The sequence below is a fragment of the Pelobates fuscus genome, chromosome 7 (genome assembly GCF_036172605.1).
Source record: "Pelobates fuscus isolate aPelFus1 chromosome 7, aPelFus1.pri, whole genome shotgun sequence".
NCBI classification, from domain to species: domain Eukaryota; kingdom Metazoa; phylum Chordata; class Amphibia; order Anura; family Pelobatidae; genus Pelobates; species Pelobates fuscus.
Window position 1 is genome coordinate 72185385 of NC_086323.1, and position 15498 is coordinate 72200882.

The window sequence follows — 15498 nt, forward strand, 5'->3', positions numbered from 1 at the left end:
AAAAAATTACTTGCGTGTGAGAGAATGTGTGTGTGTGTGTGTGTGTGGCTGTCAGTGAGTGGCTGTCAATGAGTATGTGTGTGTCTGTCAGTGAATGTTTGTGTCTGTCATTGAGTGTATGTTTAGCTTACTGGCCCCCTCCTATTGCATGGCATTGGTGTTTTTACTCACCTATTTTCCCAGCGACTGAATAGCACACGAGAAAGCAGAAACGGGATCTCCACCTGACCTCAGGAAAAGCTGATCCACTCTAGTTCTCCCAAAGATAGGGAGACTGGGTGGACTTAAATTGAATTAAAACAGTGAATGGCTGTCAATGAGTATGTGTGTGTCTGTGTGTCAGTGAGTGTGTGTGTCTGTCAGTGAGTGTATGTTTAGCTTACCGGTCCCCTCCTATTGCATGGCAATGGTGTTTTCCCCAGCGATTGGCCCCACCTCCATGGCTGAAATAATCAAGCTTGAGGATCTCAGCCAGCCCAATGCTTTCCAGTAGGAAAGCATTGGGAGAATTATGTGCATGCGTGGCAAAACACTGCACCAATCATCATCTCCTTATAGAGATGCATTGAATCAATGAATCTCTATGAGGACTGTTCAACGTCTTCGTGCAGAGCATGGAGACACTGAATTTGCCCCAGGAAGCACCTTTAGTGGCCATCTAATTGACTGCCACTGGAGGTGTCCCTAGGCAGTAATGTAAACACTGCCTTTTCTCTAAAAAGGCCATGTTTACATTAAAAAGCCTACAGGAACAGGCTTTAGACACCAGAACAACTACATTAAGCTCTACTTCTAGTAACTAAAGTGTCCCTTTAATTATCATCATATAACAAAATGGGTGTGGGTGTGGCTTTGGTGAGGGGGGAAAGCATTTCTTCCTTGGTCCCGGGCAGTACAATTTATTGGGTTAGTCCTGCCTTTAATCCTATATTGAAGGATCAGGAAGGCTACACTAACAAGATACAACAATTAGCATCTAATATGCAATCTCCATATCACATATAATTTATACGGTGGGATCAGGTGATGGGTACTCTGGTTTTACATTTATTTAAGCTATCACCTGCAAATTCACTGCACTCTGTGATACAGGAGTTTAAAGGGACACTCTGAGCACCATAACTACCACAGTCTGCTGTAATAGTTATTGTGCCAATAATCCCTTGCTCCTATCCCTCGGTAAGAGGTGAAACTGTGTGTGAGCAGTTTGATACGGACATGTGTCACTTTGGGCAATGTAGCTAATGGAGGTGTTCTTATTCTACTTTTACATCACTTTTTGACAAATATTTGGTTTGTTCACTGGCTGAGAGTCAACTGACACAAGTGTTAATAATGCTTAGTGTGATCCATTATATTTTCTATGGTGTTTGGTCTATTTTTTTTATACTGCACATCAAATTGTAGTGCAATTCAACAAATTAATCCATACATTTGCTTTAGTGAAATGCAATTTTGACTGAATTTTGCATTTTGGGGCTCATTTCGTTTAGTGAATTCACTAAACTCTGAATTGAAGTGAATTGAAATATGGCAAAATTGAGGCTAAAATAGCAGAGCTGTAACTATATCTCTTTTGGATACTTTATCAGAATCTGCTATTTTAGTAAAACATTTGACATTTAGATTTTAATTTGCTGTGATTGAGTTTTTGTTATTTTACTTTTTTTGTCTAAAAATTGCAATTTCTATGTCAATTTTCCATTTAGTTAATAAACCCTATCAACACACATATATATATATATATATATATATACATATATATACATATATATATATTCTTTTTTCTTCAAACAAAAAGGTAACTGAAACACTTTACGTTCCACTACACTATAATATTCACCTTTCTTTGGTGGGGGTTGGGGAATGCTAAGCAGTCACCTGGAGTTCACATCTAAATTCAATTACTATTATTATTTATAAAACGCCAACAAATTCTGTAGCGCTGTACAATAGGTGGACTAGCAGACATGTATTTGTAACAAGATGGGTTAGTCACACAGGAACAGAGGGTGTTGAAAGTCATTCTCAAACGATCTTGCAATGTTAATATAAACCAACCTAGGTGGTTCTCTCCAGCACTGGTAGTGTTAAATCACAGACAGGAAGAGGCGGGCCGTGTATATATGGAACCGGCAGAGAATTCACACACAGGTTGTACAGTACTCTGGGTTACTTAGTGGTAATACTGCTGTATGATGCACTGCAGACAGTAACAAGGTATCTACACACAGACACATAGCAGGGGGTTTGTGCTAATGGGGTCTTGAAAAAAAGCTTAGTATAGGGAGCATGCGCTGACTTAACTTTTATACACTGTAATGTGTACTTTCAATATATCCCTTTACGTGTGTGCATATAAATATACACACACTCAAGTTTATACATATACTGTAGTGGACTGCATTTTATAATCACTCCCAAGAAAACCTGATCACTGTAATATATTGTACATACAGATACATGTCTGCTCGGAATTCCTGGCCCTGTCATATGTGGGAGGCTGGGAGCCCATTAAATGCTGTAGTCCAGTTCTTTCGAAAACATATATGGCACCTTTTTTTTTCTTATTTTATTTTATTTTTAAATTTTTTTGCTGATATATTTTTAACATTGATCACATGCTTTGTATTTACAGGCCACAGTTAATGTTACTAGCTGACGTAAATAGGGAAATAAAAAAGCCAATTTCAGGATAAACCTAAGATTTGGGGGTAATGAGGTTTTGTAGTCTGTGTCCTAACAGCTGGTACCTTTTTGTATGTGCTAATGCTCCAATTTAGACTTTTTCTTTCACAGTAGTTGCTTTTTTTTAACCTGACATTCGGATTAAACGTGCATTAGAGCAATTGGTGCTAACATTGATTAAATGCAATCCAATTTGCTTTTCTTTAATAGCTGCCGCGTACAAGCTTCCTCCATCTCTGTGCTGTCCGTTACTCACTTGGAATCAAGTTGTGGAATAGTCGGAGTTGCCACATTGGAGTCGGTAAGAAGTTTAGTTATTGTCTAAACACACGCTTTAACCCCTTAAGGACCAAACTTCTGGAATAAAAGGGAATCATGACATGTCACACATGTCATGTGTCCTTAAGAGGTTAAAAGACCACTATAGGCACCCAGACCACTTCAGCTCAATTAAGTGGTCTGGGTGCCAGGTCCTTCTAGGATTAACCCTTTCTGCTAGGATAATGCGTTCAATGCTTTCCTATAGGGATTTCGGCGACGCTGGAGGTCCTCCCATAGCGTGAGGATGTCCAGCGTGGTTATAACACACTTTTTGTGCTCTATGAACACGGAAGTGTCCTCTAGTGGCTGTCTAGTAGACAGCCACTAGAGGGGGACTTAACCCTTCAAGGTAAATATTGCAGGTTATGAAAACCTGCAATAATTACACTTGCAGGGTTAAGGGTGGCGAGAGTGGGCACCCAGACCACTCCAATGGGCAGAAGTGGTCTGGGTGCCTGGAGTGTCCCTTTAATTGAAACTGCCATGGGCACTAAATAGATATTTGTTAGCAATTTTATTTACTTTTAAAAGGAAATGTGTATTTGTGTTAAGAGGTACAGTTAAATTGTTTTTGTTTGTTTTTTAGCATGTGGCATTAAATTGTTATGCAGAAAAATCCTTGATGATATGTTCAAGATGTTGTTTATCCTTGTAAGACAAACAGTTAAAAACTGTAGGCACTATAAACATTCTAAAAAAACAGAAATGTGAAAAGTGTGTAAATACTGAAATTCCCTGAATAGTGTGTGTGTATTTCTCTGCATTTGCTCAAATAAACTTAAAAAAAAAAAAAACTATCACATGGTGTAAACTGTTTTAAACAATAATTGTGAACCGTGTTTTTTCACTCACGATATCCTGTGCCACTCAACTTGGCTCAAGTTGAAGAGGCTTGTGGTGTTTTATAGGGTTCCCCATGACCCCTATGATGGTCATTGTGTGAACCTCCGCATAAAACAGAGAATATTATAATGGTGCAGTATATCAGGACTGCTATAATAGCAATGGGTCAATTAGACACGTGTACTAGAAACTTCCAGGGTTTAAACGCCTCTAGCAGCTGTCCCTCTGACAGTCACTAGAGGAGTTTCTGCAGAAATATAGCCGAGTAAAAGACGGCTAGATCAGATAATCTCATAGAGACCATCTGATTGGCCATGGGTGGTATGCCGCGCATGCTCACTAGCCTCCTGATGCTTTCCTATTCATTGAAGATGGAATTTTCCTGATGAGACTGGCGTGGTGAGGGCTGAAATGTAAATAATACTCACACTTTCAACCCTCACATGTAAGGGGGCACATTGATACTGTAAACTAGACGCTACAGCGCCAGGAATACATGTTTTCATTCCTAATGCTGTAGTGCTTCTTTAAACCACTAAAAGCAATTTAACACCAAAGGATGGCACCAGTGGAGACCCGACCATATAACCACTTCAATGAGTTGATGCCATTACAGTACCTAGAGTGTCCCCACATTTTTAGAAAGGGTTACTGTACAAAAGGATTTGTGAATTGCACGTTCTGTTTTTTTTTTTTGTTTTGTTTTTTATTATTCTTTTCAATTTAATTTCTGCTGTTTCATAGCAGTGTCTGCAAATATCTTGTATATTATTATGCCATACAGTTTACAAGGCAACAGCTGCAAAACGTCAACTAAACAAGATGGCAGAGGAAAGCGCCATCATGGAAGTAGATGGTGGAATCATGGAGGGGGTGAGTGACGTCTAATTCTGGAGACACTAGGCTGTACAGCTGTGTGTGCATGTGTAATGTGGTTGGTAATTCTGCTGTGTTTTGATTCTGACTGTTGAATATTGGAAGGACATTTCTTGTTCTTTTTATTTTTGAGAATATATAAAATTATTTCTTATACCAGGCCTCCAATGGCTGTCAGATTGGCATAAACTTGTTTTTGCTCCCGAAGAACCTTCAAAAATTACATTTCCATCAAAAGTTTACATTTCACTTATTTTAGCTATACAAGTAAAATGCACATTTTGTAACATGCGCTGATTCCAGCATTCCCATCATTAATGAAAGTAACTTCTTTAAAATGGTTTGGACCCATTCACAACCAAAAACAAATGTTAGAAATTTGCATTTATACCTCCTGTTTGTTCTGTGAATACATCACACTTGCATTTTATTTTCTTGCAAACTAATATCATTTGTACAATATAGTCTTTGTCCAGGTGGGCAGGCCACTTTGTTAATATGGGAAAACACTTGGTGTTATCACGCCTGGCTAAATGCTCATGCTTCTCATATTATCACCGCACTCTACTATTTACTGCAGGGTGGTCAGATTCTCAGAATTTCCACTGCTCTCAGCTGTCTACTAGGGATACAGACACGCGTCGTAAGAATCCGAGCTGGCCGCAGCACTCCAGGGCTCAGGTGAGTACCCTGTAGACCTGATATAATCCATAGCTAGCTCACCAGATGCAGTTCAAATAAAAGTCCTATGTAACTGTGCAATTATCCAAAAAAAGAATGGTTGTGTATTTGTCTGGCTAAACAATACAGGGGTTCAATAATTCATATTGAAGGAACATTTTAAGCACCATCACCACTTTATATCGCTCTTATTGTATGTAGTCAAACCATTTTAGAACAGATTGACTTCGTACCACGGGTTTGCTGTGCACTGCAGCCTACTTCCATCAACTCAGCCATAGAACTCGAAGATCCTAAGCGCAAATTTAAATTGGCTCTCCTGAACTAAGCCCTGCAATGAACTTAGCTCATTGGCTGAAAGTATTAACTGATCACACTCTGCCAATGAGCCAACCTGTATGACTTATTGGAATGTTTTCCCCTCACTATCTGTACTCTCAAGACTAGGATAGGAATCCTCATTCAGTATCAAACCAATGGAAAACTGTTTAAAACTGAACAATGGGATGGCACCAGGGACTCCAGGCACCATAACCACCTAAATGAAATGCCAATAGTGACCCTTATGATGCCAAGAGTATCCCTTTACTTTTTGCCTGTTTCCTGTGAAATCATACACTCTATATAGAAGATGTGTGGAAAGTAATTTATACATTACTTTTATTAGGACTGCAATTTACAATCGACCAAATGATGACATTAAACAGCCTCTAGATAATAGGGTCATCAGCAGGTGATACTACATTTCAGATGATGCTTAGCAATTACTCAAAAAGAAAAGTGGCTAGCTGATAATCATGGGAGCTGTGGTTCTGGTTAGCTATGTGTTAGCGTAACATTCATCAGTACAATGTTTGATTATTTGACATTTTTAGCTCTTGTCTTAATATTGCAATTCTTTTGACAGGGCTCTGCATTCACAAATACGGTAATACTTCTGTGTGACACTCTACTACAGGGCTTAACACTTTGAAGTCCTGTGCTATTAGCCAGACCATAACAGTTAATTGCCACTGTATGCCAAAGTATATGCTCCTGGGTGAATTTCTACTTGCCAGGGCTACGTTTTCACTCCCTAATGGTCAGTGGCTATTCACAATGTTGATCTCTGCTCCACTTGATATATTGCACCTATTTTTCTTTTGTTAATAATGTGATTTGCTATAACTTTCTGAAGGCCTCAACATCTCTCTGGATTGGTGACTGTTCGAGACCTTTGTGCAGGACAATTGGAGAATGCAGAGATTGGATCCACAGAAGTCACTTTCACTCCCGGGAAAATAAAAGGAGGCGCATTGACTGCTGACACCAAGACAGCTGGGTAAGTGAACACACATAGATGGAAAGCTCCATAGGAATAGTCTGCTGTAAGCCGGAAACTCAATGAGGATTACTCACTGCAATCCGGTTAACATAACTAAATATCAACCAAAATTGCAATTCTCATATGTACAAAAGGCCAATCCGGTTATATAATATGGTACTATTCAGTGTCTGCTTTATATTCGATCATTCTCACATGTGAATTCCATATAAAATGTTGGATAATATTTATCAAACAAACTGCTTTTCAACTAGATTCATTCTGAATAATCAAGTAGAAGGCAAATTAAACAAAATATATTCACCCATTTATTACAGGTGCACTGATAACAGGCGTAAAATATGCATAGAAGTGACATTAGGCAGGCTGGAGATCTGGGCTGCCAATGTCTCCTGTACTATGGATGCAATAAGCCCCCAGCACACAATTAACAATAACTCTGTATATGCAGTATTTCAAGCTAAAACACTGCACATACATACCCCTACCGACATGACCACTTCAAATCACCAAAATGGTCCTGGTGGTTAGAGTAACCCTTTACCCCCTTAAGGACACATGAGATGTGTGACATGTCATGATTCCCTTTTATTCCAGAAGTTTGGTCCTTAAGGGGTTAAGTAAGTTCATTTTGCTATGCTGCTACAATTAAGCTAGGTGGCCCATACTAACCACCCCTTATCTATTTTGTATGCTGCACTTTTTGTCACACATTTACGATAATTGATTTTTATGTATTTTTTTTTCCCTTTTGTGTTTATAAGTCTAAAGGTTCAAATTACGTTTACATGTTCCACTTTAAAATTTTGGATGAAATCCTTTAATGGTGTCCCTCTTACGGTGTACACTTTTTGTGAAATTACTGATTCGAGATTGGCTTAAACTCAGAAATCGGTTTCCCAGTAAGTACCAGACTCTTTTATAGACTAGCTTAGGTCTATTCTGCCTAAAATGGCATTTTAGTAGCATATATGTTGAGATTGTCAAAGAGCAAACACATGCTGCAACTTTTAAGTATGGTGGTCAAACCCAGACCCCCAATTGGGCATTTCTATAATTGTTCTGGATTTTAATCACTTGGCTGCATATGGATAAACTAGATAATGTGACAAGATGCCAAAATACCAAAGTATTGCAGTATACAATGATACCTTTTTTTTTATTGGACGAACTTAATACTTAAGACAAGTTTTCAAGAATAGTCAGAACAAGTAAATAAACAGAGGAGAGACCAATGAAAAACAGCAGTGAAAGGCATAGAAATAACAGCTGCATATATATGTGTGTATATAAATAATGTGTAACGAGGAAGTATTGAAAAATAAATAGTTACAACTTTAAAAGACCACTATAGTGCCAGGAAAACATACTCCCGCCAGGCTCTAGGGGGCGGAAGGGGTTAAACTTACCTCTTTCTCCAGCGCCGGGCGGGGAACTCTCCTCCTCCATAGCAACGTAATCGGCTGAATGCGCATGCGCGGCAGGTGCCGCGCGCACATTCAGCCAGTCTATAGGAAAGCATTCTCAATGCTTTCCTATGGACGCTGGCGTCTTCTCACTGTGAAAATCACAGTGAGAAGCGCCTCTAGCGGCTGTCAATGAGACAGCCACTAGAGGCTGGATTAACCCTAATGTAAACATCGCAGTTTCTCTGAAACTGCTATGTTTATTGAAAAAAGGGTTAAACCTGGCACCCAGACCACTTCATTAAGCTGAAGTGGTCTGGGTGCCTATAGTGGTCCTTTAAGATGTTTTAGTAGTGTCAAAAAGCCAGAATCTCTATATTAAGTTCTTCATTTATGTTGCAGAAATGTGTAAATATTTTCATCTTAAATATCGTCCGTTCGTGAGAGAGTCTTTAACGCTCCCTTTAAGTACTTGAGATTTTGGATGAAGTGATCATATGTTATCACTATAATCTTCCCTCTTTTCTCTCTGTAGGAGTGTGTGTTTACTGCTTCAGGTTTCTCTACCTTGCGTTCTCTTTGCGGAATCTCCATCTGAATTAATCTTCAAAGGTGGCACTAATGCAGAGATGGCGCCACAGATTGATTACACCACAATGGTAAGCATATCCTGGAAACCTAATGGATAAAGGGCATTAACTCGATTTTTAGATGTATAACGAATTGCAAATGGCTGATATAAATTGTGTCCCTATTTATTTCATGCACTGTACTATGCGTTTGAGTTTAAAGTGTAATGCACAATCTATTTCATTCAAATTGTAACTTGGTATGTGTTAAAAGTAATAATTAATGTTTCATCATACTCTCAAAAGTGTATATAAAATATACCTTCTGCCATGATTTGGAAGGAGGATTACTTGTTTTGAAATAAAATGCATGGAGTTGTGTTGCATCAAAGTGTTTTTTTTTTTTTGTTTAGTTTTTTTTTTTTTTTAAATAAGTCAATCTATAGCCCATTTTAATTATCCACAAAAGTTTGTGAAAGTTAAAAGCCGCCCACACGGGCCTCTAAAAAAACTCTCATGGTTGTTCTTGTTTTACAAAAATAAAAGTTTGGATAGAACGTTTTTACACTGTCATCTTTTGTAACCAATAAAGTGAATAGTATACAATGGTGGACAAACTTATTCTATTTTGCCCTATGCATGCATACTTCCAGAAAATATGTCAATACTTATTTTCTTTTTTGTCCCTGTGCTACAGGTGTTCAAGCCAATAGCGGAAAAGTTTTCTTTCAAATTAGATTGTGACATCAGAAGAAGGTAGTGTACACCAGACCCGCATTTTTTTTTTCTATTGTTCATATATTAAGCATTACAGAAATTCAAATTTCTAAAGCGTTGTTTGCAAACCTGGACAAAAAAAATCTAATTTAATCCTTGATAGCTTGTCAATTAGCCCTATTAAACCATAGCGTGTATTCTACATGCTCCCATTTTAAGGTGACTGCCATAACTGTGCGGTGTGAAGGTAATTATGCAGACTTGCTAAGTTAGCATTTGAAATGTATACACAAAATAAACTTGATAGTGAGTCTAAGCCTTTCACTGACACCTACTGGCTTCTACTCTGCCCTATTCATTAACCATGGGATTTTACTGCAGTCTGTAAACTATCTGCTCATTATTCAAAAAGGTGCGTGCTCAATTTCTCTTTAATTTCGTCTTTTCTTATACATTCTTCCCTCTGTTTCACCCAGCCCTCCAGCTTCTAATTGCATATCTTTTGTACAACCCTCCAATACTACTGTCTAAATTTTCTTTGGCTTCATCCATTATACTGGCAGTCACAATTGCATTATTTCCTTTATGATTTGAAATGTATACATTGTAGAATATTGGAGATATTCACGCAGAGGTTATACCATTTATGATATTTAATATTTCTACAATTCTCATCTCTATTCTGTGACAAATATAATGAACCTTTCTCCGGCACTTGATGAACTTCATGCATTTCAAGGAATCTACACCTACATGTCCCTGATTGTCGCCTGTTCCATATCTTACTGACTGAACACAGTCTACCAGTTGAAAACATTGTGCGTTGTCGAGGCATGGCTGATGTATGACTGTGTAAATATGCATCCTTCAGGGAGATAAAGCCATTTAGTTACATTGTGTATAACCTACCTAAATGGAAAGTATGGGTACATTTATAGTAATAAGTTACTCACTATTAAAGTTTTCCTTGATGCTCTGTTTGATGGGTCTGCCAGCCGCTGCAGACAGACCCCTCTCTCATCAGAAAGGGGCACTCATGGTGGTGAATGCATGAAGCTTCTCATGGCAAAGTTTCTAATTGTAAACATAAATGACTTGCAACATACATATGTTAATATTAATTTGAAGGTGCTCTGTAATTCTTGTCAAACCTCTCCATGTCTGTCTGATTTATTTATTTTTTTGCAGAGGTTACTATCCACGTGGTGGTGGGGAAATTCTTGTCAGAGTTGCGCCTGTCAAGTATTTAAACCCTATTAACCTGACAGATCGTGGCACAATCACCAAAATCTATGGACGAGCATTTGTGGCTGGAGTTCTTCCCTATAAGGTGAATTTAACAAGATGGCTACGGGGTTTTCATATAAGCATGGACATTTACACTGAGCTGCAACTCAACTAACGTCATCTTCCGGCTCCGGTATCAGTGCGGTGCGCGAGGGAGCACTCAGGGGAGAGTGCTCCCTCGCGCGCCAGCCCCCAGACAGCCCGCCGGCCCGGTGACACCACGGCCAGCCTCGGGGGGCCCTGAGGTGGCCACAGTGGGTACATACCGGGTCGCAGGGCAGCCGCGACCCCGGTATGTACCCACTGCCCACAGCACTACCCCTGATCTAGATATAGCTATATTGTATCATAATGAATCCCACAATTAAGTGTGAGGAAGAGGGAGACAGATGAGCTTTTGTTTGGGGGGAGGGCAAGTTAAATATCAAAATATATAAATTTTTACAAAAAATAAAAAGGCCTGGGGGGGGGAGGGGGGGGGGTGTGCTGTCATGCATCCCTGGTGGTGCTAGTGGTGAGTAAACTCTAGCATGTTGGGCTAGAGTTCACTCTCGTGAGACCCGGAGTGTTGCTCCAGATCTTGCGAGAAGAACGTGCTGGAGCTGCAAGATAGAGCTCCTCTGGGTTCCTCTCCTGTCTCACTCCCCAGACGGCGGCCGCATCACACTGCATGTGGGCCGGTGAGGGAGATCTTTGATTTTCCTACTGGGCCGTCATGGAATGCAGCAGGGCCGACACTCTGATCGTGCCGGCCAGGGAGATCCTGTGATCTTCCCTGCTGGCCTCAGCCCATGGACATTGCGGCCCACCGGCATTTGCCTGGTGTGCCCGATGGCCAGTCCAGGCCTGGCTGACACTTTCATTTAAACACAGCTGCCCATTACCGCTCAGGCTAATGCTTCTTTATTAGTCCAAGCATGGGACTCCAGACACTATAACCACTTCAATACAGTTTCATTTTAAAGAGCCACAAAAATATTTTATTTGGCTGCCTGACCCATTTCCAAAGTATGTGACTGCCAGAAATCTGGCAAACAGTTACTCTGTTCTTGGCTTGTTGAAATAGGATAGATAACATAACAAAATAACACATTCTTGCGCCAACCCAGGTGGGGTTTTCTGGCTAAAGATCATTGCATTCCCTACAAATCTGAGCTGCAGGAGAATGCATTGGGTTTTTGCTACAGAGACTGTTACAGGGACAGGGTTGACTGGTCTCCCGATTGGGCTCCAGACCAGTCCCTCTACTTCATCCGTTACCTATCCAGGGGTGCTTTATTTGTCTAGATTTTGTCATATGTGACAATTGATAAGTGCCAATTTTAATAGAAATCAGAACTTTTATACTTGTGGTCAGAAACCCCATAGATCTAACCAAAGCAGCAGCTGAGCTAAGCTAGAAAATTTCTGCTGCCTTCCACCCATCCCAATGACCTGTACTCCAATTAATTGAAAAGTATAGGAAAGTTGCATGTGCACGTGCTTTGGCTGCTCCAGCACAGTGGCATCTCAATGAAAAGCCTCTGATTGGTGTATTCCCTGACTAAAAGTCTGTGCCTGGAAAAGAGCAGAGTGCTCGCAAAGACTCCATACTCCTGGTCTGCAGCTTTTGCAAACTGTTTTTTTCATATCCAAAGAAATTAAACAAGCAAAAAAAAAATGAATGCATGTTTTCTTTGAGGGTATATCTACTAACTTGTAAAAAAAAAACCTCTTTAATTGAGTGCGAATTTAAAATCTAGTGTATGAATTTTTTTTTTCTTAGTTTTTCGAACTGGAAATCAGCTTTTTAGAACTGAATGTGCAGTTTCTTATCTGCAGTTATATTGCTGATTCAGGTTACATAGCTTGTATAACTAGGTGTATGGGAACCGGGAAACTGGTAAAGAGCTAAGAGTACATATCAAGGTTAAATACCAAGTACAACATGTATAAAGATACTACACTGTTCTGTCCTCTATTCTAATAGTATGTCTTCTCCTTTTATATTCATCAGATGGTGAAAGATATGACTTCTGCTGCAGTGCGATGTATACGCCGGGAACTCCGGGATCTTTATGTGAATATTGAAGCTGTACAGGAATCTGGTGACAAAGCAGTGGGAAATGGCAGTGGTATAATGTGAGTTGTTGGGTCGAAGGTGTGGTGTATGTGACATTCGAAGAATTCCTGCATTATGACTGTTAGGTGTACTGACCACATGCATGTTATAGACAACTATTTAAACTAGAGCGATAAAAGGGTAAGAGGCAAGGTAAAAAATTTTTTTCTTGTGGAACCAAAGTTTTAGATATCAGCAAGATTTCTGCCCAGACTTTTTTATAAAACCAGACACACCGCTTCAATGACAGCATCCACAAACATAGGAATGTGTGGTGGATGGTAATGATGGTTATTGTCCTAATAGTATCTATAACTATTGGAGACATTCTGTTTCCCATTGTGTAACACCTTACTCTTTTTATTCAGCATTGTTGCAGAGACTTCCACTGGCTGCTTATTTGCTGGTTCTGCACTTGGCAAGAGAGGTAATTGTTACTATCATGGTATTCATTCTTCTGGTCTTGCAGATACTGTTATCATTGTTGGTCATGTTATTTCAGCTAGGCCCCGTGAGACCAACAACTACCAAGTCCTAGAGCTGTAACTGTGTGAATGATGAATGCTTTAAAACCAGCATTGTCGTCCTTGTGCAAGATGTCAATGTGAACTGTTGTCTGTCAGACTGCTTTTTGTGACTCGCTAAGGGCAACAGCACATATGGAGGATGTATTCTGAAACCTAGGACAGGAAAGGTTAAATGTTCAAATTTTTTTTATTAATTTTAAATATTTACTGGTCTGCAACATCATTAGATAGTGACTGTTTTTTTTGTTTGTTTTTTAATCTTGTTAATAAACATAAATTAAGATACATATCATATTTTTGTCATTAATGTGTTCTCTATGCATACTGATTTGCAAATGTACCCAAGAAATGTCCCCCCCCCCCTCCAAATCTCTGCATAGATGATGAAATCTTTATTGATATTCCAGGGTGGTGGAAGAGCTGTTTGTGCTATACTTTGAACTGTCACCCTCATTCTCTCCCTCTCTCTCCTCAGGGGTTTCTGCAGATCGAGTTGGGGCAGAAGCTGCTGAAATATTGCTCCGTAATTTGCATCATGGTGGCTGCGTGGATGAATATCTGCAGGACCAGGTATAGCAGAGCCACAGAATCCGGAAAAACAATACAGTTGTACAATACAATGAAAGAAACGTTGGTGTCAGACTTCTTTTATTGGTAACCAATGGAGGCAGTCCTTTATTTACATTACATAAAATAAACCAAAAAAAATATTAAAATCATGGTTCCAAACCCCTAAAAAAATATTTTTTTTTTTAAATGGGTATCCCTTTAATAAATATTATGTAAAAATACAATGTATATCTGCTTATTAGTAATTTTAGAAAATAAATCTCAGTAAGATATTGAGACCCAAGTCCTAAAGCAATATATTCCCAAAGTGGAAGGATATGTGTGTGTCTACCTTTGTAATATGAACATGGTATGGTCCATCTTTGTTCTGACTGTTCTTGTTGGGCAACATTTCACACAATCTGCCAGACACGTTTGGCAGAGGATTATGAGGCATGCAGTTCCACATGAACTAGACCAAGGTTGGGCATCTAGGATTCTTGCATTTCTGTTGGTCAACTATGCTATTTTATTCCTACAGTTGATAATATTTATGGCTCTGGCAGACGGGGTCTCCTTGCTACGGACAGGCCCTCTGACACTGCATACACAGACTGCTATTCACTTCGCAGAGCAAATGACTAAGGTAAATGCAGGTTATTTTTATGTTTTTGATATTTGTGGGCTACAAATAGAAGGATTGCTGTACATTTAACATGGTCAAAGAGAGTAATTACAATGTTGTATAGACGATACAAGCAAGTCCAGTTGTGTATTTCTAAAGTTTTGTGTTTTTTTTATGACCTTCACCTTTTGCATATAAAAAAATAGGTTGTTGTTGAGTTTGTTTGTTTTTTCCCTCTTCTTTTTCTCTTCTAGGCCAAGTTTTCCATAAAGAAGTGTGAAGATTCTGACTCTGAGAGTTATATAATTGAATGTCAAGGAATTGGTCTGCAGAACAAAAATATATGAGACTGGTAATAGATTGGCCAGACACAGTGAAGATAACATGTGGATGTTCTCCAGAGCATAGCATGACACACAAGGAACAGTGCATGCTGAAGGAAGGCAGTATAAAGGAATCCTAAGCTTGTTATACTGACTTGCAATCTGATTCTGTCTGAGAAGTAATCAGGCACTGCACGATTGAAAACAAATTTTAATTTATCTTAGTCGGAATACCTGGTGACATTACTCTGTCACTTCTGCACCTCTAAATAAATTGGGTGTAAATCAATTAAAAGTGATTGTTTACTTTATGTGCGTGGTGACTAGCTGTCACTCTTCCGTGTTTATTGGACCTTTTTATCCTTTCCTCCTACATTTTGTCTATGTGCTGTATCCAATCACTTTCCATTGCCACATATTATTTTTTTCTTTTTTTTTTACAGACAAAATCAAGGTTATGTTATGAGTGCTGGTTGAGTGGTGTGTTTGTGGTTGTGTGTATGGGGGGAGGAGGTTGAGTATGCCTCCCAACACATAGTTTCCATTTTCTTCTGACAGGTGGAGCAAACATCAAGAATTGTCAATATAATGGTTCTATTCATGGTGGGAAGGTAGGAGTACCCCTTGGTTCTGTACATATTGGATATTAATAGCAGACTTA

General features: G+C 39.2%; 1 protein-coding gene across 3 annotated transcripts; it reads left to right on the top strand.

The window, feature by feature from the left end:
* The first annotated feature begins 2117 nt into the window (after window positions 1–2117).
* RTCA (RNA 3'-terminal phosphate cyclase) lies at window positions 2118–15258 on the top strand. 3 transcript variants are annotated; one of them, XM_063427327.1, is made up of 13 exons: window positions 2118–2154; window positions 2899–2989; window positions 4637–4725; window positions 5309–5409; window positions 6587–6730; window positions 8675–8798; window positions 9406–9464; window positions 10614–10755; window positions 12709–12833; window positions 13182–13240; window positions 13816–13910; window positions 14431–14535; window positions 14769–15258. In XM_063427327.1, exons 3-13 carry the CDS (start codon window positions 4675–4677, stop codon window positions 14859–14861), a joined length of 1098 nt encoding a protein of 365 aa, XP_063283397.1. In that variant the 5' UTR covers window positions 2118–2154; window positions 2899–2989; window positions 4637–4674; the 3' UTR covers window positions 14862–15258. The 3 variants fall into 3 exon arrangements, with proteins under 3 accessions (XP_063283397.1, XP_063283396.1, XP_063283398.1); XM_063427326.1 differs by having other exon boundaries at window positions 2132–2220; XM_063427328.1 differs by lacking the exon at window positions 2118–2154 and adding an exon at window positions 2156–2182.
* The last annotated feature ends 240 nt before the right edge of the window (window positions 15259–15498 follow it).